A 19583-nucleotide genomic window follows, 5' to 3' on the forward strand; every position below is an offset into this window, starting at 1 on the left:
AAAAGCCCCCGCCTCACTCCGCTGCCCATGGCTTTCTGTGGGTCTGCGGTGCTGGGCTTTCTTCTCCCTTGCTCGTGAAGCCCCGTTTCAAACAAAGCAACGTGCGCGCCCTGCCGCGTGGGGATGGGCGTGGAGCGGGGAGGGAAACGGCCCGGCTTCTGTGAGAGGAGGCAAAGGAAAAGGCGGCAGCAGCGCTGAGGCAAGCCTGGCCAAGGAACCCCTCTTCCCCGGCCAGCTCCGCGGCCGCTCCGGCGCACAGCCTGGGCTCTGCCGCTGTCACTCCCCGCAAGCCCGCGGCGCGCGCCTGCCCGGGACCAGGCGGTGCTCGAACGCAGCCCGGGAGGAGCCTCGCGCCCCCTCCTCGCCAGGCGCAGGTGGCGGCGGCGGCGGCGGCGTCTCAGTGAGCCAGAGAGAGCGAGCGCAGCCGCCCGCCCCAGCCGGGCTCATCAGGCGCGCGCTCCTGCCGGAGAGGGGAGGAGAAGGGAGCGCAGCGGCAGCTGTGACTGTATCGTCTCCAGCCACAGCCGGCGGCGGATGTGCCAAGCAGCAGCCGCTGCCCCGGAACGCGGCTGCTGAGCCTGGCAGAGCCCCGGAGGAGGGGGGAGGACGCCACAGACTGAGCCAGAGACTTTGCCTCCCTAGAAGAGGCGGTGGATGTGGAGCCAGCCGCTCCCCTCGCAGCCGCCGCCGCCACCAGGCAGTTGTCCCACGGCAGTACCACAACACAAAGCGAAGGATGCTGCAGCTGGGCAAGGTCAGGACCTTGCACTGAAGCCCGGGGGCGCCGCACACACCTTCCCCACCGGATTGAGGATTTGCCTTTTATTTGCTGTGTATGCCTGGGAAAAAGCAGGCAGGGTCGACGCCGTTCGGTGAGTGCAATTGCGATCGTAATGGTGCCAGGTTTCTCCTCTCCTGCTCTTGCGTTATTTCCTCTGCTTCTGGTGGTGCTAGCAAGCGTTGGCTTTTGGTGCCCACATTGCAAAGGTCCCTCTCCTTTCTAGAAGGCAGCTGTGTCTGGCTCTGGAAACATTGCTTGTGCCTTCAGCGGAGAGGTAACAAAGTGTGTTATTTTTCCTGTGCCTCCTCCACCCCAACCCCCACCCCCCTTCCCTTATACGTTAGTCGCTTGCTTATGTAGGGCACCAGCAATACTGGATTCTCTAAAGTCCTGCAATGATATACTCGTTACAGCAGTGAAGTCATAAATATACCAGGGGAGGGGGAATAGACCCTGCTCTTCCACGTAGTCCTGGGCTGTTGTGGTCCCTGTCATTATTCTGTTACTTGGGGAACGAAATTGAAATACTTAGTCATACGTCCATGTCCTCTTCTTCTGCTTCTTCCCGACATTGGAAACCCGTGCAGTCTATATTTAGAGACATCAAATCGTGAGATTTCAGTGCAGCCAGCCGGGTTCTCGGGCACATGTACAGTGACAATAAGTATGGGCTTTTCTTCTTTGGAACCAATGTCTGTGAAATATCCGGGTCGAAGGGGTGGTGGTGTGTGATCTGCAATGTGATAGTTGGTTGATCTATAATTAATGGCTGAAAGGAAAGATGCATTTCTCTTCATTTCCTTTTCCTTACCCTTATTCTGGTGTGTAGTGTGCTTGCATCGATTGCTTCAAACATAGCCTCCACTGAAACTATAGGGGAGGTGCGGGAGCACCGTACTAGTGATACGGCACCTGGAGAAATAAGGCAAACGAAGGATAATTTTAAAACACGTTTTAAGTTTTTCCCTTGACAGGGCTGTGTGGTGGGAGTATAAAACGTGAGAAACAAAAATGAGATGTCTGATTACTCTGGTGCATTTTATATTACATGTTTTAGATGTTAGGGCGTGATTTGCTTTGGCTCATGAATTTAAGATTAATTTTAGCGATTAATTTCATCAAGGAAACTTGTAGTTGTTTACTATAAATAATTAGAAAGGGACAGGTTTTATTAAATTGCCAGGTATTAACTTTTATGAACTGCAGCTATTGCAGTTGTTATTTATATACACCTCGAAACATTAATATGATTTTTGTCTATTGAAAGCAGCAAGAGAAGAGATTAGAAACTTTTTAGATTTCAGTTCTTTCATCATGCATTATGTGTATATACAGTATGCAGATTCATTCAGTTAAAGTTCTTACAAGACACAATAGAGGGATTTTCCATTTTCAAGAAAGAATTAATTGTTATTTGACAGATAAAGGACTGTACAAAATCATGCAGAACTGTATGTAAACCTATTGTATGTGCCTGTGAGACAGACTGAAGGAGAAAAGTCTTCTAAATACTCATTCCATACAGTGTCTTTACTTTAAATGGAAGTCTGCAAAGTTGCCAAATCTCATTTTGGTCAGTTGTCTGTGAGGAAGAAAAATTTTAGTGACCTACATTGGTTATTGAATTTTTTAATTCAAGTAACACACTTGAAACTACTCAGTAAATATAGTAGTTTTACTATAGAGTGAGTTAGGTTTAGGCAGAGGAAGCTGCTGAATATTCTCCCTATTAGCCCTTGACTCACAACATTGCTTTAGAGCTTGCATGAATCCTTTTATGTTAGCAGTTTAATCCCAAAAGACTGGGAGGCCTGTGATAAATAAGCAAAACTTACACAATTTTATAAATCCTCAGATGGTTCTTTAAGACCAATGCTGTGCAAAGTTTGTGCAGCTATCCTATTCAGTGTGTAAATGAGTTTATCTTTTCAGAGCTTTGCATGCATACCCATCCAAATAGGCAAACTGGAGAGAGAATGTCTATTAGATAATCCTTATTAACAGAACTTGATCAGTGGCCCAGAACTGTGCTATTTGAGGCGCATGATATGGTGAATGCTGCAATATAGAAATGTGCGATCGCATCTTCAGAGACAGTGTTTGCAGTCTGTTATATAAGACAGATTTTGGAAAAAGGAGTAGTGGATTATGCTTCTTTGCACATGCCATAGGAAATACCCTTTAAAGCTGCTGGTAGGTAGTAAAGAAATCCATTTATTCCTGAATATGAGTTGCATGTCTTACTGTGGATTACAAAGTAGAGGACTTACAGAGCGGTCTATGGAAGGAATCAGTACAGCTACTGTACTTGATGTTTGTTTCTCAGATACCTTAGTTGACATTAAAAGCAATAGACAGCACTTTAATGGGAATAATGAGCTTACAACTTCTTTTAAAAAAAATCTAACCTAAGGTAGTTTCATCTTCATGTAAGGAACTTTGACACAGCTGCACTGAATAAAAATAGTACGAGCTTTAAAAAAAAAGTTTGCATACTACTTCTTTAAATAATTTGCCCCAAATCACAGCAATTAACTTGATGCTATTAAACAGCAGAGGTGACTTGTTTATTTCTTAAGATACATGTGTAAAACTAATTTAAGGATATTTTGTTTAGTACTAATAGGGACATGGAACAGTTTATTTTAAGGGGTTGAAAAAAAATTAAAATAGGGCTGTATATTGACATGTAAATGAAGCAGATAATACATTTAGCAGAGCTCATGAGTGTTCAATTTTGCACTAAATTTCATATACCCTTTCTGCTTCATGGTTCATCGTAATATGATTTTTACAGCATATCCGTTACAGAAATTTCAGGTTAGCGTTATTGGGATTTTAAGTATGTATATTTCAATAGTGATAGAGGCAAATGCTGCTAAAAATCTGTAGTCCGGGGACAATTTTTTGTTGAGTTTCTACATATTTCAGAAAACATGGGTTCTGATTTTTCTGTTTCCTCTTCTTAAGATGATTACATCTGAATTAATAACATAATTTATAACATAGTATCTGCTCACTAAATGCTTTATATTTCTGTCACAGAATATTGCAAAATGTATATATTGTCTGGATTTCTAAATAAGGTCTTCCAAAATTGACAAGTTTGGGACAGTTACTTTGCCAGTGAACTGCTTGCCTAATAGACTTATTACAAAATAACAAATTATACTACATAAAAACTTTGATTTAATCATGATACCTATTGAATGTGCATTACTTCTTAATATAGTAATACAGATTTGATTTTTAGCAGAATTATAGGACGGTTCTTAAATGCACCATTTTATTTAAAATAAGAGCTCCCATCCCCTTTGCAAAACTCATTCCTCCTACCAAAACCCACTTTTTTGTGGGGTGGCGTGGGGGCAAATAAGGAAAGTTCAATCTTGTTTGGTGATGGAGGAGCTTCCAAGAAGGCCACTACATCCTTCCATCACCAACTTACTTCTTTACTGAAGTGTTGTCTTCACAGGAGGGAGAATGCGACTTATGTGTATGTCTATTCTTTATGCTACTCACTTCTAAAATCACGGTTCTTCTGAATGGGGCAATCTTGAGTCCCATATCCCCTAAATCAATTCAGGTCTCTTCTTTTTGGGGCTAGTGGTTAGGAGTCTCTCTGTCCTGCTCTTATACTACAAGACCCAGGAAAACTTTCACTTAGTCCCACAGATATGTCATTCAAAAATCTGAAAGGCACTCCACAATATACATAGAGTTTTGAAATCTCTTCGTTCATTTCTATGAGAACCACTTATCTGGTGGTATGAATGGAGCATAAATGGATTGAAAGCAGATTGACGAGAATGATCACTAGAGCAGTGGAGAAGTTTTAAGTTTTTGAAGTCTAATTCTCAACACAATATTGTATTTATTTTGATATGATTGGATAACCACATAAACATGGCTATATGTAAAAAAATAAATTTGAGTATAAATGGCTAGTTGATTATACTAGTTGCTACTTTGAAATATGTCTGAGTGCCAACATAATGGCTTTTATATTAATATAAAGTATTAACTATGTCATAGATAAACAGTTTCTGGCAAATTCACTGACAGTCCATCCTAATGAATAATGATCTGCCTGTTTTTGTTTAGGGAACCCAGCTATGGTCATAACAGTAATTTGAGCACAAACAGAACATGGAAAAGCTTGTATCATCCTATCCCCTTTGTTCATGGCATATTTATCAGAGCAGTCTGTAGTTTCTGAAAAATAATCTTTTCATAATGAAAAATATATGGAATTTGGAAGTTCTTACACTTAGTTTTTGTAATACTATGAAGAAGAGCATTCTTCTAGTGTCTTTTTTTTTTTTTTTGGTATAACATGACCCATATATGTAATACTTATTTATAAACATCGATGTTTATAATTTCAATAACCAGCATAAATTTACCATATAATAACCTATTGGTTTCTTTTCACCTTCCCAAACATTTGGCAGAAGAAGGGTGCATATTTCTTCCCCTCCCTACCCGGCTCTGATAGTATCACAAGCTGCTGATGGTTCAACCACTCCAGGGCTCTCAAGAGCAAATCAGCATGTGGCTTCTTTCTGAAAGGGAGAAGGCCCTCAATGGAAAGCCTCTTCTACTTTCAAATTCATATCTCTTCTTTTCCTCCTCCAAAAGATCCAAGTTATAGCAATTTACTTGTGGCCAAAGAGAAACGTCTTGTTGAGATCATCAAAGCTGCTGAGAAGAAGCATCCATTCTTTATTATATTATAAGAATTATAATATTTTGTTTAGTGATAGATGCAACGACAACTTGTATTAATTTGTGTTTCAAGTAGTCCATTATATGTTTGTTTCATTATATAGCATTAGAATATATCCTTTTTAAGACTGAGATTTTCAAAGGAGCTTAAAAGAGTTAGGTACCCATTGAAATTCAGTGGGACGTGGGCACTGACCCCCTTAGGCTCCTTTGAAAACTCCAGCTAAACAGCATAAAGGCTTAGAACAATTGATTTTGTTACACATCTTTTATAAAGTCTCTTTCTCTTAATTAAATTTACTGACCACTTCCTAAAATATTTGAGCAATAATACCAGTTACTTACTTTCCATTACCTTGTTGAAACTGTCATCGAAAGTTTAGTCACACATCGTAACACTTACTGAGCCTAACAACTGGTAAGATCCTGTGTGCACACACAACATCCAATGGGAATTTTGGGAGTTAGGATATGGAGTATGCATCAAATGCAAGTCAGAGCTCCAGATATTTAACCTACAGGATAAATGATGTCACTGAAAATGTTCTTCAAATAGAGTATTTGTAAAATTTGGGAAACTAGCTATTTTTAAGAAAAACAGAAATTGAAAACAAAATGTGTATACTCTATAAATGTTATAATTATTCCACCTATGTAGCAAATTTGACATTCATATAATGGGCCATTGAGTTTAGATTTGCCTGTCCATATGTGCAATTTCCATTTCAATATGCAATGTTCTGAAAATGGGATGCAAAGTCCATGAAAAATGAAACTCTGCCTTCAGGTGTTTAGTATCCATATATTGGTGATTCTTGTCTGAAATGTTCAGCAGTCTAAATCACTGTGTAGCAGTAGGTTCTTAAACTCGAAACAAATCCACATTTGTTTAAAAAAAAATTAAATGTCTTTACATTAATTATCTGGTATTTTCATCGGTTTTTATAAACTATGATAGAAAGGTTTATAAGCAGATATTGCTTAGATAATATAGTCATATCCCCATCCACAAAATTCTGCCTTTTTGACACATTGACTGTGTAGGTATAACATTTTAATAATTGTGTGTTGTCCTAAAGGCTGAAGTTCACCTTCCAGTCCACAATACTCTGCTTCTCACAGTACTCCCTTCTCCCCCAGAACATGGATATTGGCATCTCCTTTTTGCAGATCGTTTGGCTGGCTAGATCAAATCTGGTCATGTTTTAGACTAACCCTTACTTTTGCCCTGATTTGGTTCTTTGCTTACCTGTTTGTTTGCTTGGCACGTGGGAAGAGGGCAGTAACGTGTAGTATTTGGCATGAAAAATTGCATGGAGCTAACAGTGGGAGGATGGAGACAAGATGCTGGCATCCAAGAGAAGTTACAGGAGGGAATATGACCTTAGGTAATGTAGAGGTGGAAGTGTGTAGGTCCTTAAAGGAGAGATTGAGGTGCTTGAACTGGATTTTGAAGGGGAAAAGAGAACCATGTGGGGTTTTGAGGAAGAGAATAATGGGTAAATCTGATCAGTTTCTCAGAAATTTAGGCACGTAAAGATGCAGATAGGCTTCAAGGCACAGATCCTCAAAGGTGTTTACACACCTAAATTTCCATTGATTTCAGTGGGGGTTATCTTTGGGGATCTGGAGCCTAGTGGCATTTTCAAAAGCAATTATCCAGATTAGGTGCCTAATTTTAATTGATTTCAATGGGAGTAAGGCACCTAGTAGCATTTTCAGAAGTGCTTAGCTACATTTTTACGCGTCTAAATAGCTATGAACATATGTCCCTAAGTGATTTAGGAACCTAAATCTGATTGAAAGTCAATGGGAATTAGGATTCTCAGTGATGCAGGTGTTCAAACACAGAACACACAAATTCATACTCATTCTCCTATAAAATCCAGCTGTGTCTTATGAATTTGAGATTCAGTCAAAATCCACAAGTACCCATGAAAGGTGGTAGAATATGATTAAATTAAGGATCGTGCTATATCTTCTTTTTGGTCATACCGTTTGAGGAGATATTCTATCAAAATATGGATGAGAAGCTACTGTTAAAACCTCTGGGGTTTTGGGGGGCATGAAAAAGATATCAATGGGTCATAAGATACATCTAAGCCTCTTGTTAGGTCCCTAATAAAATTTTGAGGCACTCTGTGGATATGAGAGTTTAATTCAGGTATTAGGTAGTAACTAAAAGTCAAATGTATGTTTTATAGTTGGAATAAAGTAATATGAAGCTGATGACATGGAGACATATGAATCCTTCTGTAATACATCTTTTATTTTGGGTGAATTGTACTGCAGCAATACTTTATTTATTTTTGCTTATATGACAGTCAGAACTTAAAATATATTGTTTGAGACACACAAAAGAATAAAGATACTATTTAAAACAAGTCTATAGTTTGTTTGGGGGAAGAGCTGAGATAGGATATAGGACACATTTTATGCTTAGTCGTTTGTCACCAGAAGTTGAAATTTCCTTGTTTTCAAATTGTTTAGAGAGCTGTTTATTTTTTATTGTTTGTTTGTTTTTGCAAATTATGATACACTATTTCTCAAGTAATAAAATATTGTTTCTTTTCTACAGCCTTAGATTCAACGGAGCCCTGAAAAGAAGTAGGGGTCCTGTGGAAATAGTAATGTATGGCTGCATAGCTAAAACTTTATTATAGTGCAACATGTACAAGAGGAAATGTTAAGATTTATGAACAATCTTAACATTTTGGTACTGCCTGATTTTTTATATGCTTGACTTTGCCACCTTAACATTCTCAACATGTTATCAAAAGTATTTGGTATACTAAAAATACTGAAGGAATCAATTGTTTATGGATATGTTCCTTTTAGGGCAAATAATTTTCCAAAGGCACTTCTATAGGCTGAGGCTGCAGTATCTCCTAAGGATTCTTGCCTCAAAAGAAGGGAGTACTGCCAGATAGTTACAAATCCACTGACCCTTCTGAAATCCTCTAGGAAAGCAGAGTGGGTCTCCAAGTGCTCTAGTCCACAGGCCTGTGGGACCTCTGTATGGGCTCCCCAAACCTCACCCTTCTCACCCAAGCATAGCAGAATCAATAGGCTCTGCTGTGTCTAGGGTCCTTCATACCTCATAAGAGGGACAGTGTGTGACAAATTGCCCTTCCGTGCAGTGAGTTTTTTAAAGTATTTGTGTGACTGAGTACGCTGAAGAATGCATCTAATAAACCAAATGTGTAAACTTCTCTTGTTATGAAATGTTTAATGTTTACATTGTGGCAAACAATTTAACCAGGGTTCTTTACCTTTTTCAACTTGTGCAATATTATCATGATTTTTACCACGCTTGGTGTTCCTCTTAAAACTCTAGCTACTTGAGTCATGTGCTTATTTCAGTATTTCAGCTTCTGCTTTTAAAAACAAAAGCTTCTAATGCTGGTTTTGGACAAAAGCTTGAAAACATGACACCACCTTCATATTATCCCAGAGGCTCAAAATCCAGAAAGCAAATAACCCCTGTCCCAATTTATTACTCTTTAGAGTCTCATGGTTTTTAAACCAAGCTCATGGTAGATTGTGCAGCATTTTGAACACTTGGTGTTGGCAATATTGCTACCTAGGCTGCGGAATCCATTTCCCCAACTTTTTTCAGCTTTCTACCTGAATCAGGAGGATGATATTTGGCTCACTATGGGGGGAATATTTTTCTTAATTCATCTTCATGAGGCCTGAACTAGATGAATTGCGCCTTAGGCTTTCTAATGCCTTCTTCTATGTAAACACTCTGTTGTTTTTTAATGCATAGTATCCTATTCATTGGCCCATTCTCCACATATTACAGATAAAACTGGCTGTACTTTTAAGACTTTAGAGGTCATGTCACCATGTACACATGTTTGAGAAGGTCCTTTCCTGATGTGCTCAGAAGTTCCTGATAGTTTGTTTTACATATCCTGGATTTCATGCACCTCTTCTTTGTCTTTATAAGAGCAAGGTACAGCATTGTACAATGCACTCAAGGATCTTGATGGGCTGTAACTGTAATCTCTTCAAAGAAAGATGGGCAGATAGATATTAATTTGAACCACACAGGTCAAGTCAACGAATGTTAAAAATCAAAGATTGGGGTATTTTTAGCTGCAGATTGAAACACAAATAATCATGATACAAAGAAATATTTAATGTTTAACAGAGGCATACAGTAAACAGAGTCCATAAAATGATTTTAACATGCATTTAATGTATGCGTCTGTTAAATATAAGTCTTTAACATATGTTTAAAACATTCATGGAAATACGTGTTTAACATAACTGTTTGTAGTATTAAATTTTGTCTAATACAGTTTGAAGGCGTACATTTCTGCTCAAGTTACAGAAGTCCATTAACCTCTCACTCTGCACTATCTGGATGGCTACAGATGCTAATTCTGCATGGTCACTGTTACAGTGAACTTCCAAAAGACAAATAATGCTCCTCTTTCTGTTTCAAAAGGAGCAGGTATACTCTCCTGGTCTCTAGTCTGTGTTCTTTGGCTCTGGGCAGCAACAACTTCACTTTTTGAAGAGTCAAAGGCAGAATGGCCAGACTCACCCATTACCAATGCAGTTATAAAACTGTACCTATGCGCCAGCTTCTCTCCCTTACTGGCAAAACAGATTGAGGTTTGCTCATTTACCTTCTCTGCCCAGTCTCTGTGCATACTTTTAAATGAAATATGGTCACAGAAACCTAAGCTCACATTAACTGTGCTTCTCAGCTCTGTTTTTTCCGCTTAAGCATGGTGACTATTTGCTATTCTCTGAGGTCTCGTCGATGCTGTTTAGAGAGATTTGTGAATTCTTGGTTAGAGTGCATGCTGAATATTTAGTATTTAATCTTTCTAGTTTATATGTAAATAATATTTTAATATAGAATCTGACTTTTACTACCCAGACTGAAAGCTTACCTTCTCTTGGTTTGTATAGAATAAAAGACAGCTTACTTTCAGAATATCTTGTGACATGGATTCAGCTCAGCTTACCAGGATTTTGCACAGCTTTATAAAATAAGGGACTGTACATGGTTTTTAACAATATATCTTTCTGGTGAGATGAAGCATATACTTCCTCATATAGTAATATTTAGCACTTAACATTAGTCAAAATGCTTCACAAGTTTTAACTAATCTCAGAATGCTCAAACATCTTAAATCTCTGAGATGTTCCAGGCTAACTGGTTGTAGGGAAGCCATCTAAATCTTTGAGTGCATTGACACTGTGACTGTTGCTGTTGGGAAGTTTTCTGGGTGTGCTCAGTTGAGTTCCATCTCATACCTTGAGTTTGGACTGTATCTTTCAATGTATGTATATATGTATTTAACTTAAGTATTTATAGATGCTACTTGCCATAGTATGTAGACACTGTCTACCTGAATACAGTATGTTCTGGGGGTCAGGGAAAGCCCTCTATTAATAGGCACTTGCTAAATGACAACAACATTAAATTGAGGGAGGTGGTGGTGGTAATCTTCTAAGGTCTGCCCACAAAATAAACTCCACCCATGTGAGTTATCAGAATGCGACACTGGTCATAGTAGATTACACACTCACATTACAATTGTGTACTCTCTGGGCCTCTTAACCTTGTCCTTCAGTATAACTTGAATATGCTCCCGGACTATACTAGGCTCCTTCATGTTTTCTCCTTTGTAATTGGGGTGGGGGAAGTGGTGGTAGTTGTTTTTTAAAATTAAAAAAAAGAAAGCTGAGATTTATCTGGAGAACAAGTTAGCAACTTCAGAGATATGCTAGGACACCCTATTGCTGTGTTCTGGCCCAATCCAAGCCTTCAGTGATGAAAGAAAAGCAAAAATGTTTTTGTTTTTTCTCCTGTTCTTACATATTATACTCATCAAGCTCACATACCTGAAATAATGGTAAAATGTTAGTTATGATAATGAGACATACCTAAAACTAATGTCATGGTAGTGTTATGCAAAACAGATGCACCATAATTTGCATCTGACTTCCATTTTCAACAGTTCAATAACATGTATGTACAAGGTCATATTTTCTGCCTGTTTTGTACTACAAAGGGAAATCACCCATTTTGTCTCCTGTCGGGATCCCCCTACAGTGGGAGAGTCACCTGCAGAAATAGAGAAGCTGCAACCAGCTTCTACAAGTTTCTCACCATACCGCTAGTTCAGAGGACATGTAGGGTTCAAGGGAGGTTAAATAAATGGGCGGAGGGGTTTTGTTTCCTCCAGATTATCTTGTCCAATTGTCCCTTGTATTACTTCCCTTACTGGACTGCAACACTTATCTATAATTAGCTGGCCACTAAAATACCTTTTGAAATAAAGAAGTCAAATTTAGCTTCTGTTTATAATTCTTTTACATTTCCCCAAAACAAATACTCTGTTAAATAAAACAATGGATGCCAGAAGAACCTGGAAGAAATTAAATAGATTTGTTAAACAAGTATGTGCTATGCCATACATGTCATTAATATTTTTCTCTGTGTGTGCTTTTTTAAAGTATTTGTTCACAAGCTAGGATATGTGAGGTTGTATTTGGCAGAGAAGATGTGACTTAGCTCTTTAATCACCTAAAAACTATAACTGTATGGTCCATTGTCAAGGTTCCTCCCCCACTCTGAACTCTAGGGTACAGATGTGGGGACCTGCATGAAAACCTCCTAAGCTTACTTTCACAAGCTTAGGTTAAAACTTCCCCAAGGTACAAATTAATTTTATCCTTTGTTCCTGGATCTCCACTGCCACCACCAAACCCTAACTGGGTTTACTGGGAAACGTAGTTTGGACACGTCTTTCCCCCCAAAATCCTCCCAACCTTGCACCCCACTTCCTGGGAAAGGTTTGGTAAAAATCCTCACCAATTTGCATAGGTGACCACAGACCCAAACCCTTGGATCTGAGGACAATGAAAAAGCATTCAGTTTTCTTACAAGAAGATTTTTAATAGAAGTAAAGAAATCCCCTCTGTAAAATCAGGATGGTAGATACCTTACAGGGTAATTAGATTCAAAACATAGAGAATCCCTCTAGGCAAAACCTTAAGTTACGAAAAGGTACACAGACAGGAATAGTCATTCTATTCAGTACAGTTCTTTTCTCAGCCATTTAAAGAAATCATAATCTAACACATACCTAGCTAGATTACTTACTAAAGTTCTAAGACTCCATTCCTGGTCTATCTGCGGCAAAAGCAGCATACAGACAGCCAGACCCTTTGTTTCTCTCCCTCCTCCCAGCTTTTGAAAGTATCTTGTCTCCTCATTGGTCATTTTGGGCAGGTGCCAGCGAGGTTACCTTTAGCTTCTTAACCCTTTACAGGTGAGAGGATTTTTCCTCTGGCCAGGAGGGATTTTAAAGGGGTTTACCCTTCCCTTTATATTTATGACATCCATAAATTGACATTATTGGGGAACAGGTATAATATGGGCATGTAGATACTAACCTGTTTAGTGCTTGCACAAACATTTAAGGAGTGATTTGTGCAGGAATGTGTATGAATTTTCCAGACCTAAAAGGGAATCTTAGAACATGTCTCTGTTGACAGGAACACTCAAACAGACTACCACTGGTCTAACAATGTGACAGGCAACTCCAAAGCTGTCAATAGAACTTCCAGAGAGTTTGTCAAGGAGCCAGAGACACAGCAGAACATCCTCTGCTTTACAATCACTGCTTTATAATTGCTATCCAAAGTAGAGCCATGGAACACTGTGATGCTGTAAATGGCAAACCAGAACAAGAGGCATTGGAGTGGGGAGTAGGCAGTTGCAGTGTTGTAAATGGCATAGAAGGATACTAATTCAATCATTTAACTTCCTGATTTATGTTGAATAGTGTCCCAATTAAAAAACATGTCTTGACAATGTATGTTTCTAAACTCATACCTTTAAAAAAAACAAAACAAAACACCCTATTCTATTAGGAATCATATAAGGTTACTAAGGTCTTGTATTGTAACGTGCAAAAAAAGTTTGTTCTTGTACTGTTTATAGTCCAGACTGACTACTCCATGATTTGTTTTATTCCCTTTGCCTTGGAACTTAGTCAACTTAATCTGATGAAGTTTTCTGTTTTCCAAAGCAAAAACTGAGGTTACAAATATGTTGATATAAAACCTAGGGTTCTGTCGAACACTGCTTAATCAGGAAAACCTGCCACTGAAGCAATGGAGGTTTTTGCCTGAGAGAGAATTTCAATATCAGGTCCCAAATCTGTCTGTATATAGTAAGATGTCATATGTTTTAATCAGTTCTATGGCATTTTTGTTCTGATGTGAACAAATAGGTTGACAGAAGCATTTTCACTTTCAAGAGGTTTATAATATTTATATCAAACCTCTACAAATTTTATTGATAACTGAATCTCAAAGATCTAAGGTATATTTCCAGGTTCCTTTTTTTTTTAACATCTCTTGCCACATTCTTTTTGTCACATATGCCTCCTCAAAGAAAAAAAGTGACCATATCTTTTCAGAGCTTGTATGGAAAAAAACACATCAAATTTATATACAACATTTTGGAATTATGACATTCATTGTACTTGTGGATGGATGTTAATGGGCGCCAGAAGCTAAAATTGTTCATCTGCATATTACAGTATATTACATAGTCCTTATAATAACGTGGAAATCTATGGCACAGAATGTATAGTTATTACATTTCTTCTCAATATTGAGTCTGGTCTTGCTCTCATTGAAATCGGTAGCAAAACTCCAACTGATTTTAATGGGAGGCTCATACTTCCCAAGTAGTCCTTCAGTCATGAACATTATTTAGTTTTTATTTATTTTGCTATTCCTGTGTGATTCACTACTTAGTAATTCAAAAATACTGTCTTTTTTGTACAATTCTTTGTATGAAAATAATTTTGATGTGGCAGACACTTGATTATGATGTAATTGAATTAATGAGGCAGGAGGAGCAGTATGAGAACACAGAAGGTAGTTTCCATTTAGGAATATAGGTTTTGCTACACTGGATCAGATCACTGGCCCATCTATGATGGCATTCTGCCTTTAACCATCACCGATATCTGATATACCAGCTGTTTCCATTTTGCCATACTGTCTTTGGTCATATCTACACTACCACTTATTTTGGCAAAATGTATGTCACTCAGGGGTGTGAAAAAACAACCACCACCACCACCACCCCCCCCCGAGCGACAAGTTTCGGTAGCATAAGTGGTGGTATGCACAGCACTATGTCAGTGGAAGAGCTTCTCCTACCAACATAGCTACTGCCACTCATTGGAGGTGGTTTGTTTAAGTTGATGGGAGAGCTCTCTCCCGTAAACATAGAGTGGCTACACGAGAGATCTTACAGTAGCACAGCTGCATCGGTACAGCTGTGCTGCTGTAAGGTCTCCAGTGCTGAACTTCACACATTCAAACATTGTCAGGCTCCAAAATATCATGAGACTCGCTTAAAAATAATGAGATTTTTACAAAGAAATAATATTTTTGTCTTTGTTGCCTGATTTCTGAGTGTCTAAGGTATATTGGGGTACATGTTCAAGTTTTTTCTCTGCAACTATGAGGGTTAGTAATTTATTTTTTAAATGAAACCTGAGATTCTCATGTAGCTGAAGTTCTGTGGGAGCTGGGTTTTGAAGTAAAGCAAAACATTTTAATGAGAAAATCTCTTCGAAACATTTTAGTGGGTTTTTTAAATAACTTTTTCAATGTTCTTTGTGGATGAAACTGCATTTAAAAGTTTATTACAATAAAGATTGTATATATTGTGACATTGCACCCCATAATGCTTTATAGAAATTTGCTTATGAGCGTAAATATGACATAACTGGAACATGTTTTATGCTAGATATGCTCTGTAACATAACTTTGCAAAGGTCATGTTCTACTGCATGTATTCCTCCTATTTATATGCATGTATTGTTTTTACATCTGGAGTTATGAGTGTTGGCTCTATGCTTGTATTTAAAGTGTTTGCTGTAGAAAGCACCTAAGGCAGATTTGGTCAACATAGTGTGAAGGGGTTATTCAGGTAATTGGAAGTACTTGGCTAACAATGGACCTTGATAGACACCAGTCCACATCTGAGCTTTCATTGGAGCATTAACATATGGGCAATGGCATCAGCCTGTAGAGAACTGAGTCGTGCATGGACATGTGACTTGCCCACATGACTCCAAAACTTCATCTTGTAGCTGTGATTCTACACTGCGAGAGAGAGGGGTTTCCACCCACAAGAGAGAGACTATATAAGCTCCTGGAACCCCCTCCATTTTGTCTTCAGCTGGCTCAAGAGATAGCCTGTCCACCCCAAAGAGATGCCTGAAAGAAACTGGAACAAAGGACAGTAACTACAGGGGTGTGAGTGATTGCTGGACTAGGAGGAAGTCTAGTCTGTAAAAGAAGCTTATTGGAACCTCTCTGAGGGTGAGATTTACCTGCATTTAGTTTCCTACTGTATTAGGTTTAGACTTGGGTGTTTTTGTTTTATTTTGCTTGGTAATTTACTTTGTTCCGTCTGTTATTACTTGGAACCTCTTAAATCCTATTTTTATATTTAATAAAAGCACTTTTCCATCCACAACCCAGAGCAAGTAATTAATTCCTGGGGGAGCAAACAGCTGTGCATATCTCTCTATCAGTGTTATAGAGGGTGAACAATTTATGAGTTTTCACTGTATAAGCTTTATACAGAGTAAAATAGATTTATTTGGGGGTTGGATCCCATTGGGAACTGGGTATCTGGGTGTTGGAGATAGGAGCACTTCTTAAGCTGATTTCAGTTAAGCCTGCAGCTTTTGGGAGGTGTGGTTCAGATCTGAGTCTGTGTTTTTAGCAGGCTAGCATGTCTGGCACAACCAGGCAAGGTGCTGAAGTCCCAAGCTGGCAGGGAAAACGGACTGACAGGTAGTCCCAGCACATCAGGTGGCAGTCCCAAGTGGGTTTTTTGACCCAACCCGTCAGATATATATGTAGAAATGTTTTTATCCTGAAGAGATCACAAAGCTAAGTAGACAAGGTTGGGAGGGAAAACAGGCACAAGGAGGTGTAATGACTGGTCTAAGGTCATGCCACAGGTTAGTGGCAAAGCTGGGAATAGAATTCATGTCTCCAGAATCCCAGCCAGTACCCTAGCCACTTGATCATGCAGCCTTTCCAAGTTTGTTTTGGAACAGGGAAATAAAGTGAAACCTTATATAAAAGATCTGAGATCTCCTCCAAATCTTTTCTTCTTGCTTTCTACAATTGTATGTCCATATTTCTCATCTCTATACTGTTCATAAGTACATAGCTGGTTCAAAATAAATTCTTCTGCCAAGTTTTCTTAGAGCCTCAAACCACTATATGTAAATATAAATTATATTTGTCTCCCCTTTTCTTCCAGATAGAGTGAAATTGCAGTCCCAGTCCTGCCCCCATTGAAATCAATGGCAAAGCTCCTATTAGAGTCAATAGAAGTAGAATTTGTAACCGTAGATATTTTTCTTTTCACAAAAGAAGGCAATGGCTTATTGGACATGATCACATAACCTGTGCTCAAAAAACCACATAAAATGGGTAATGCAGCATTAGAACCCCATTTTTAGAATTCTTCAGGTAAAATGTGTGCACAACTTGATTAAAAATAGAAAAAAATACAGTAAAATAAGTTGGTGTCTGTTTTTCAATGTATAGCAGTGTAAAATACTGCCCTTGGGATAGAAAAGTTACCTCTATTGTGAAATTATGATGAAGCTGACAGAATCTCAGTAAACATTTCTCTCTGACTTTACTTTCTGATCCACTGATCCAGGATCATGTTAAAATCATCAGTGACTGACAGTTAGCATCAATGATGAGAGAAAATTAATGGCACCCTCTGGAGGTTCTAATCCTGACTTGCCTCTGGCAGGAGTTACATTTTGTTCTGTTCCTGCCAGATTGTCTTTTTACTTTCATTATTTTTAAGCAGTCTCCACATCGCAGGGGAGGATTGGGACATTTCTCAGAACTAAGATTCTCTACCTTTCAGTCTGCATGGAACAAAAAACAGGCTAAAACTAGTTCTTTGCTTTGTCTCTTTTTTGACCCAATTTAAGAAAACCAAAAGTGCGTTGTAGATCTCCTGGGAGCAGAGCAATAATTCCAAGAAAATGTAACTTTGTTGGTATCTGGAGAGCAGTCCATGAATATGGGATACCTCTCACTTTCTCCTCCCCTCCCCCCGGCAAAGATAATTTGTCAAAATCAAATGGGAAGGTGGGCTTTATCCATTATTCACCTAGTTTATTGACTAGAGTTCAGTTTATCTTCCTTTTGTGTCTCAATGCTGCACACTCTAGGGTTTTAGAAGTCTCACCACAATGAAAATTTATAAACCACACTTGGGAGTCTAGTAGTACGAATCAATTTAGTAAGACTCCAAGAGCATGCACTATATGATGATTAGTGGGCAGATATCCACAGCATTGGGATAAATCATGTTTTCTGTAAGTTCCTCCAAGAGTTTCCCTTTTCACACCAACTATACCTTGAGCTGGAGCCAACTGCACTTTAAGTATTAATGAAGCTTTCACTATAGTGTTGAAGTGCTAAATACATTAATTTAGATTGGCATAGCATTGCTCAAAGATGACATCATAATGGACTTTGCTTCTATTGCCATTTCCAAGTACTATGAGGCTCTGCCGACTTAATTTTGTGTGTGGGCGTATAAGTGTTAGTAGTTGCTTTCTTTTCCTGTGATGGGAAAGCTATGGCAGAAAGATGGATTTTGCAGTGTGCTCTGAAGATGGATAGGCTTTGTCTGAGTCTTATCTTTTACAGGAGATTGTTCCATAGTTGAGCACCTTGACTCTGATCACTTTATCTCCTGCTCTCATGAGCTTTGTCCTAGGCTTCATTACTTGTGTTTTCACCCAGGAACTTTTTTCTTTCTGACACTGCTTTTGCTAGAGTATGGCACTGTCTGCTCCTGGTGAGAGAGCGAGAGCTGTGCCTCATCACCACAGTGGTAATGATTGATCCCATACCATCTTATGATATATCTCCTACTGGTCTGACATATTTAATAGTAGGGGGCACCAGGTGGATACTTTGGGGGATCTTCAGCTTTCAGTCACAGAGAGGAAGTCCAGTTGCTAATCAGTATCCTCTAAAATCTATTAGAAAGGAATGAATAAAGCCATCCTGTAATTACTCCATCAGCCTTGGCCAGGTCCTCTAAGTAGGCAGGCAATACGTTGTGGTTAACAGTCTTACAGGCAGCTGATAGGTCCAGAGCTATTAACCTGGATGGTTGTCCCCTGTTTGTGGCTGTAAGGGTATTCACCTTCAATGGTACTATTGACTTTTCCATGCAATATTCAGTTTTGAAGCCTGAGTGGGAGAATTCTAAGACATTTGAGAAAAACTGGTTTGTGCTGCGGGAACTGGTTTGTAACAACTCTCTAAAGATGCTTATTTGAAAAGAAAAGATTGCACACAAGGGCAATGGTTTATCTTCTCCATTTTAAGATTTTATTCTGTTACTTATCACCGCATTATCTAAGCACTTTCCTCATATAGTGAATAGCAATAGTGAAGTCATAGTGGACTGACAGGTCATGGAGTCTCTGGCTCTTTTCCCTTTTTGAAAAAAGTAAAATATCTGCTTGGTATGGGCTTTTTGGAGAAAGGGAATTGATAGGAATTTGAGGTTAGAAAGGGTATTCATATTGTGAGCATTACTTACGTTGGAAAGGCTTTCTCAAAGAGGAAGTTTTTGCAAAATTTCGTAAAGATGGTCAGTGTGACGCATAAACCCTTCACTGTCAACTGGCAAGGGGTTTACAAGAATATCCTGATCATGGTATCTGCATTCTGGTTCACCAAAGACTATAGTGAGCTTTTAAATTAAAAGCAAGGTCACACTGCTCATTAACATCTTTGTGAATGTATGTACAGATACTCTATAAGGTGATATGTATAGTGAAAATATATTCCTTGAGTCTGTATGAAGGCAGAGATGACAAACAGGTTTCTGCCAGACAAAGGATATTTAATCACTTGTCTCTGTCTGTCCGGATGTCAATTAAGCATTGTAAGGCAACACTGCCTTCTTTCACCCATACTGTTCAACATCTATTTGGAGTTC

General features: G+C 38.9%; 1 protein-coding gene across 1 annotated transcript in view; it reads left to right on the forward strand.

Moving 5' to 3' along the window:
• The first annotated feature begins 445 nt into the window (after nt 1-445).
• Nucleotides 446-19583, forward strand: part of CTNND2 (catenin delta 2) — an 867924-nt gene continuing 848786 nt past the window's right edge. Inside the window, exon 1 of the mRNA XM_084621097.1 lies at nt 446-872. Within this exon, the coding sequence (XP_084477223.1) occupies nt 836-872 (37 nt within the window). The 5' untranslated portion in view covers nt 446-835. The remainder of the gene's footprint in view (nt 873-19583) is intronic.

Source organism: Lepidochelys olivacea (assembly GCF_965140295.1).
Source record: "Lepidochelys olivacea isolate rLepOli2 genome assembly, chromosome: 2".
NCBI classification, from domain to species: Eukaryota; Metazoa; Chordata; order Testudines; family Cheloniidae; genus Lepidochelys; species Lepidochelys olivacea.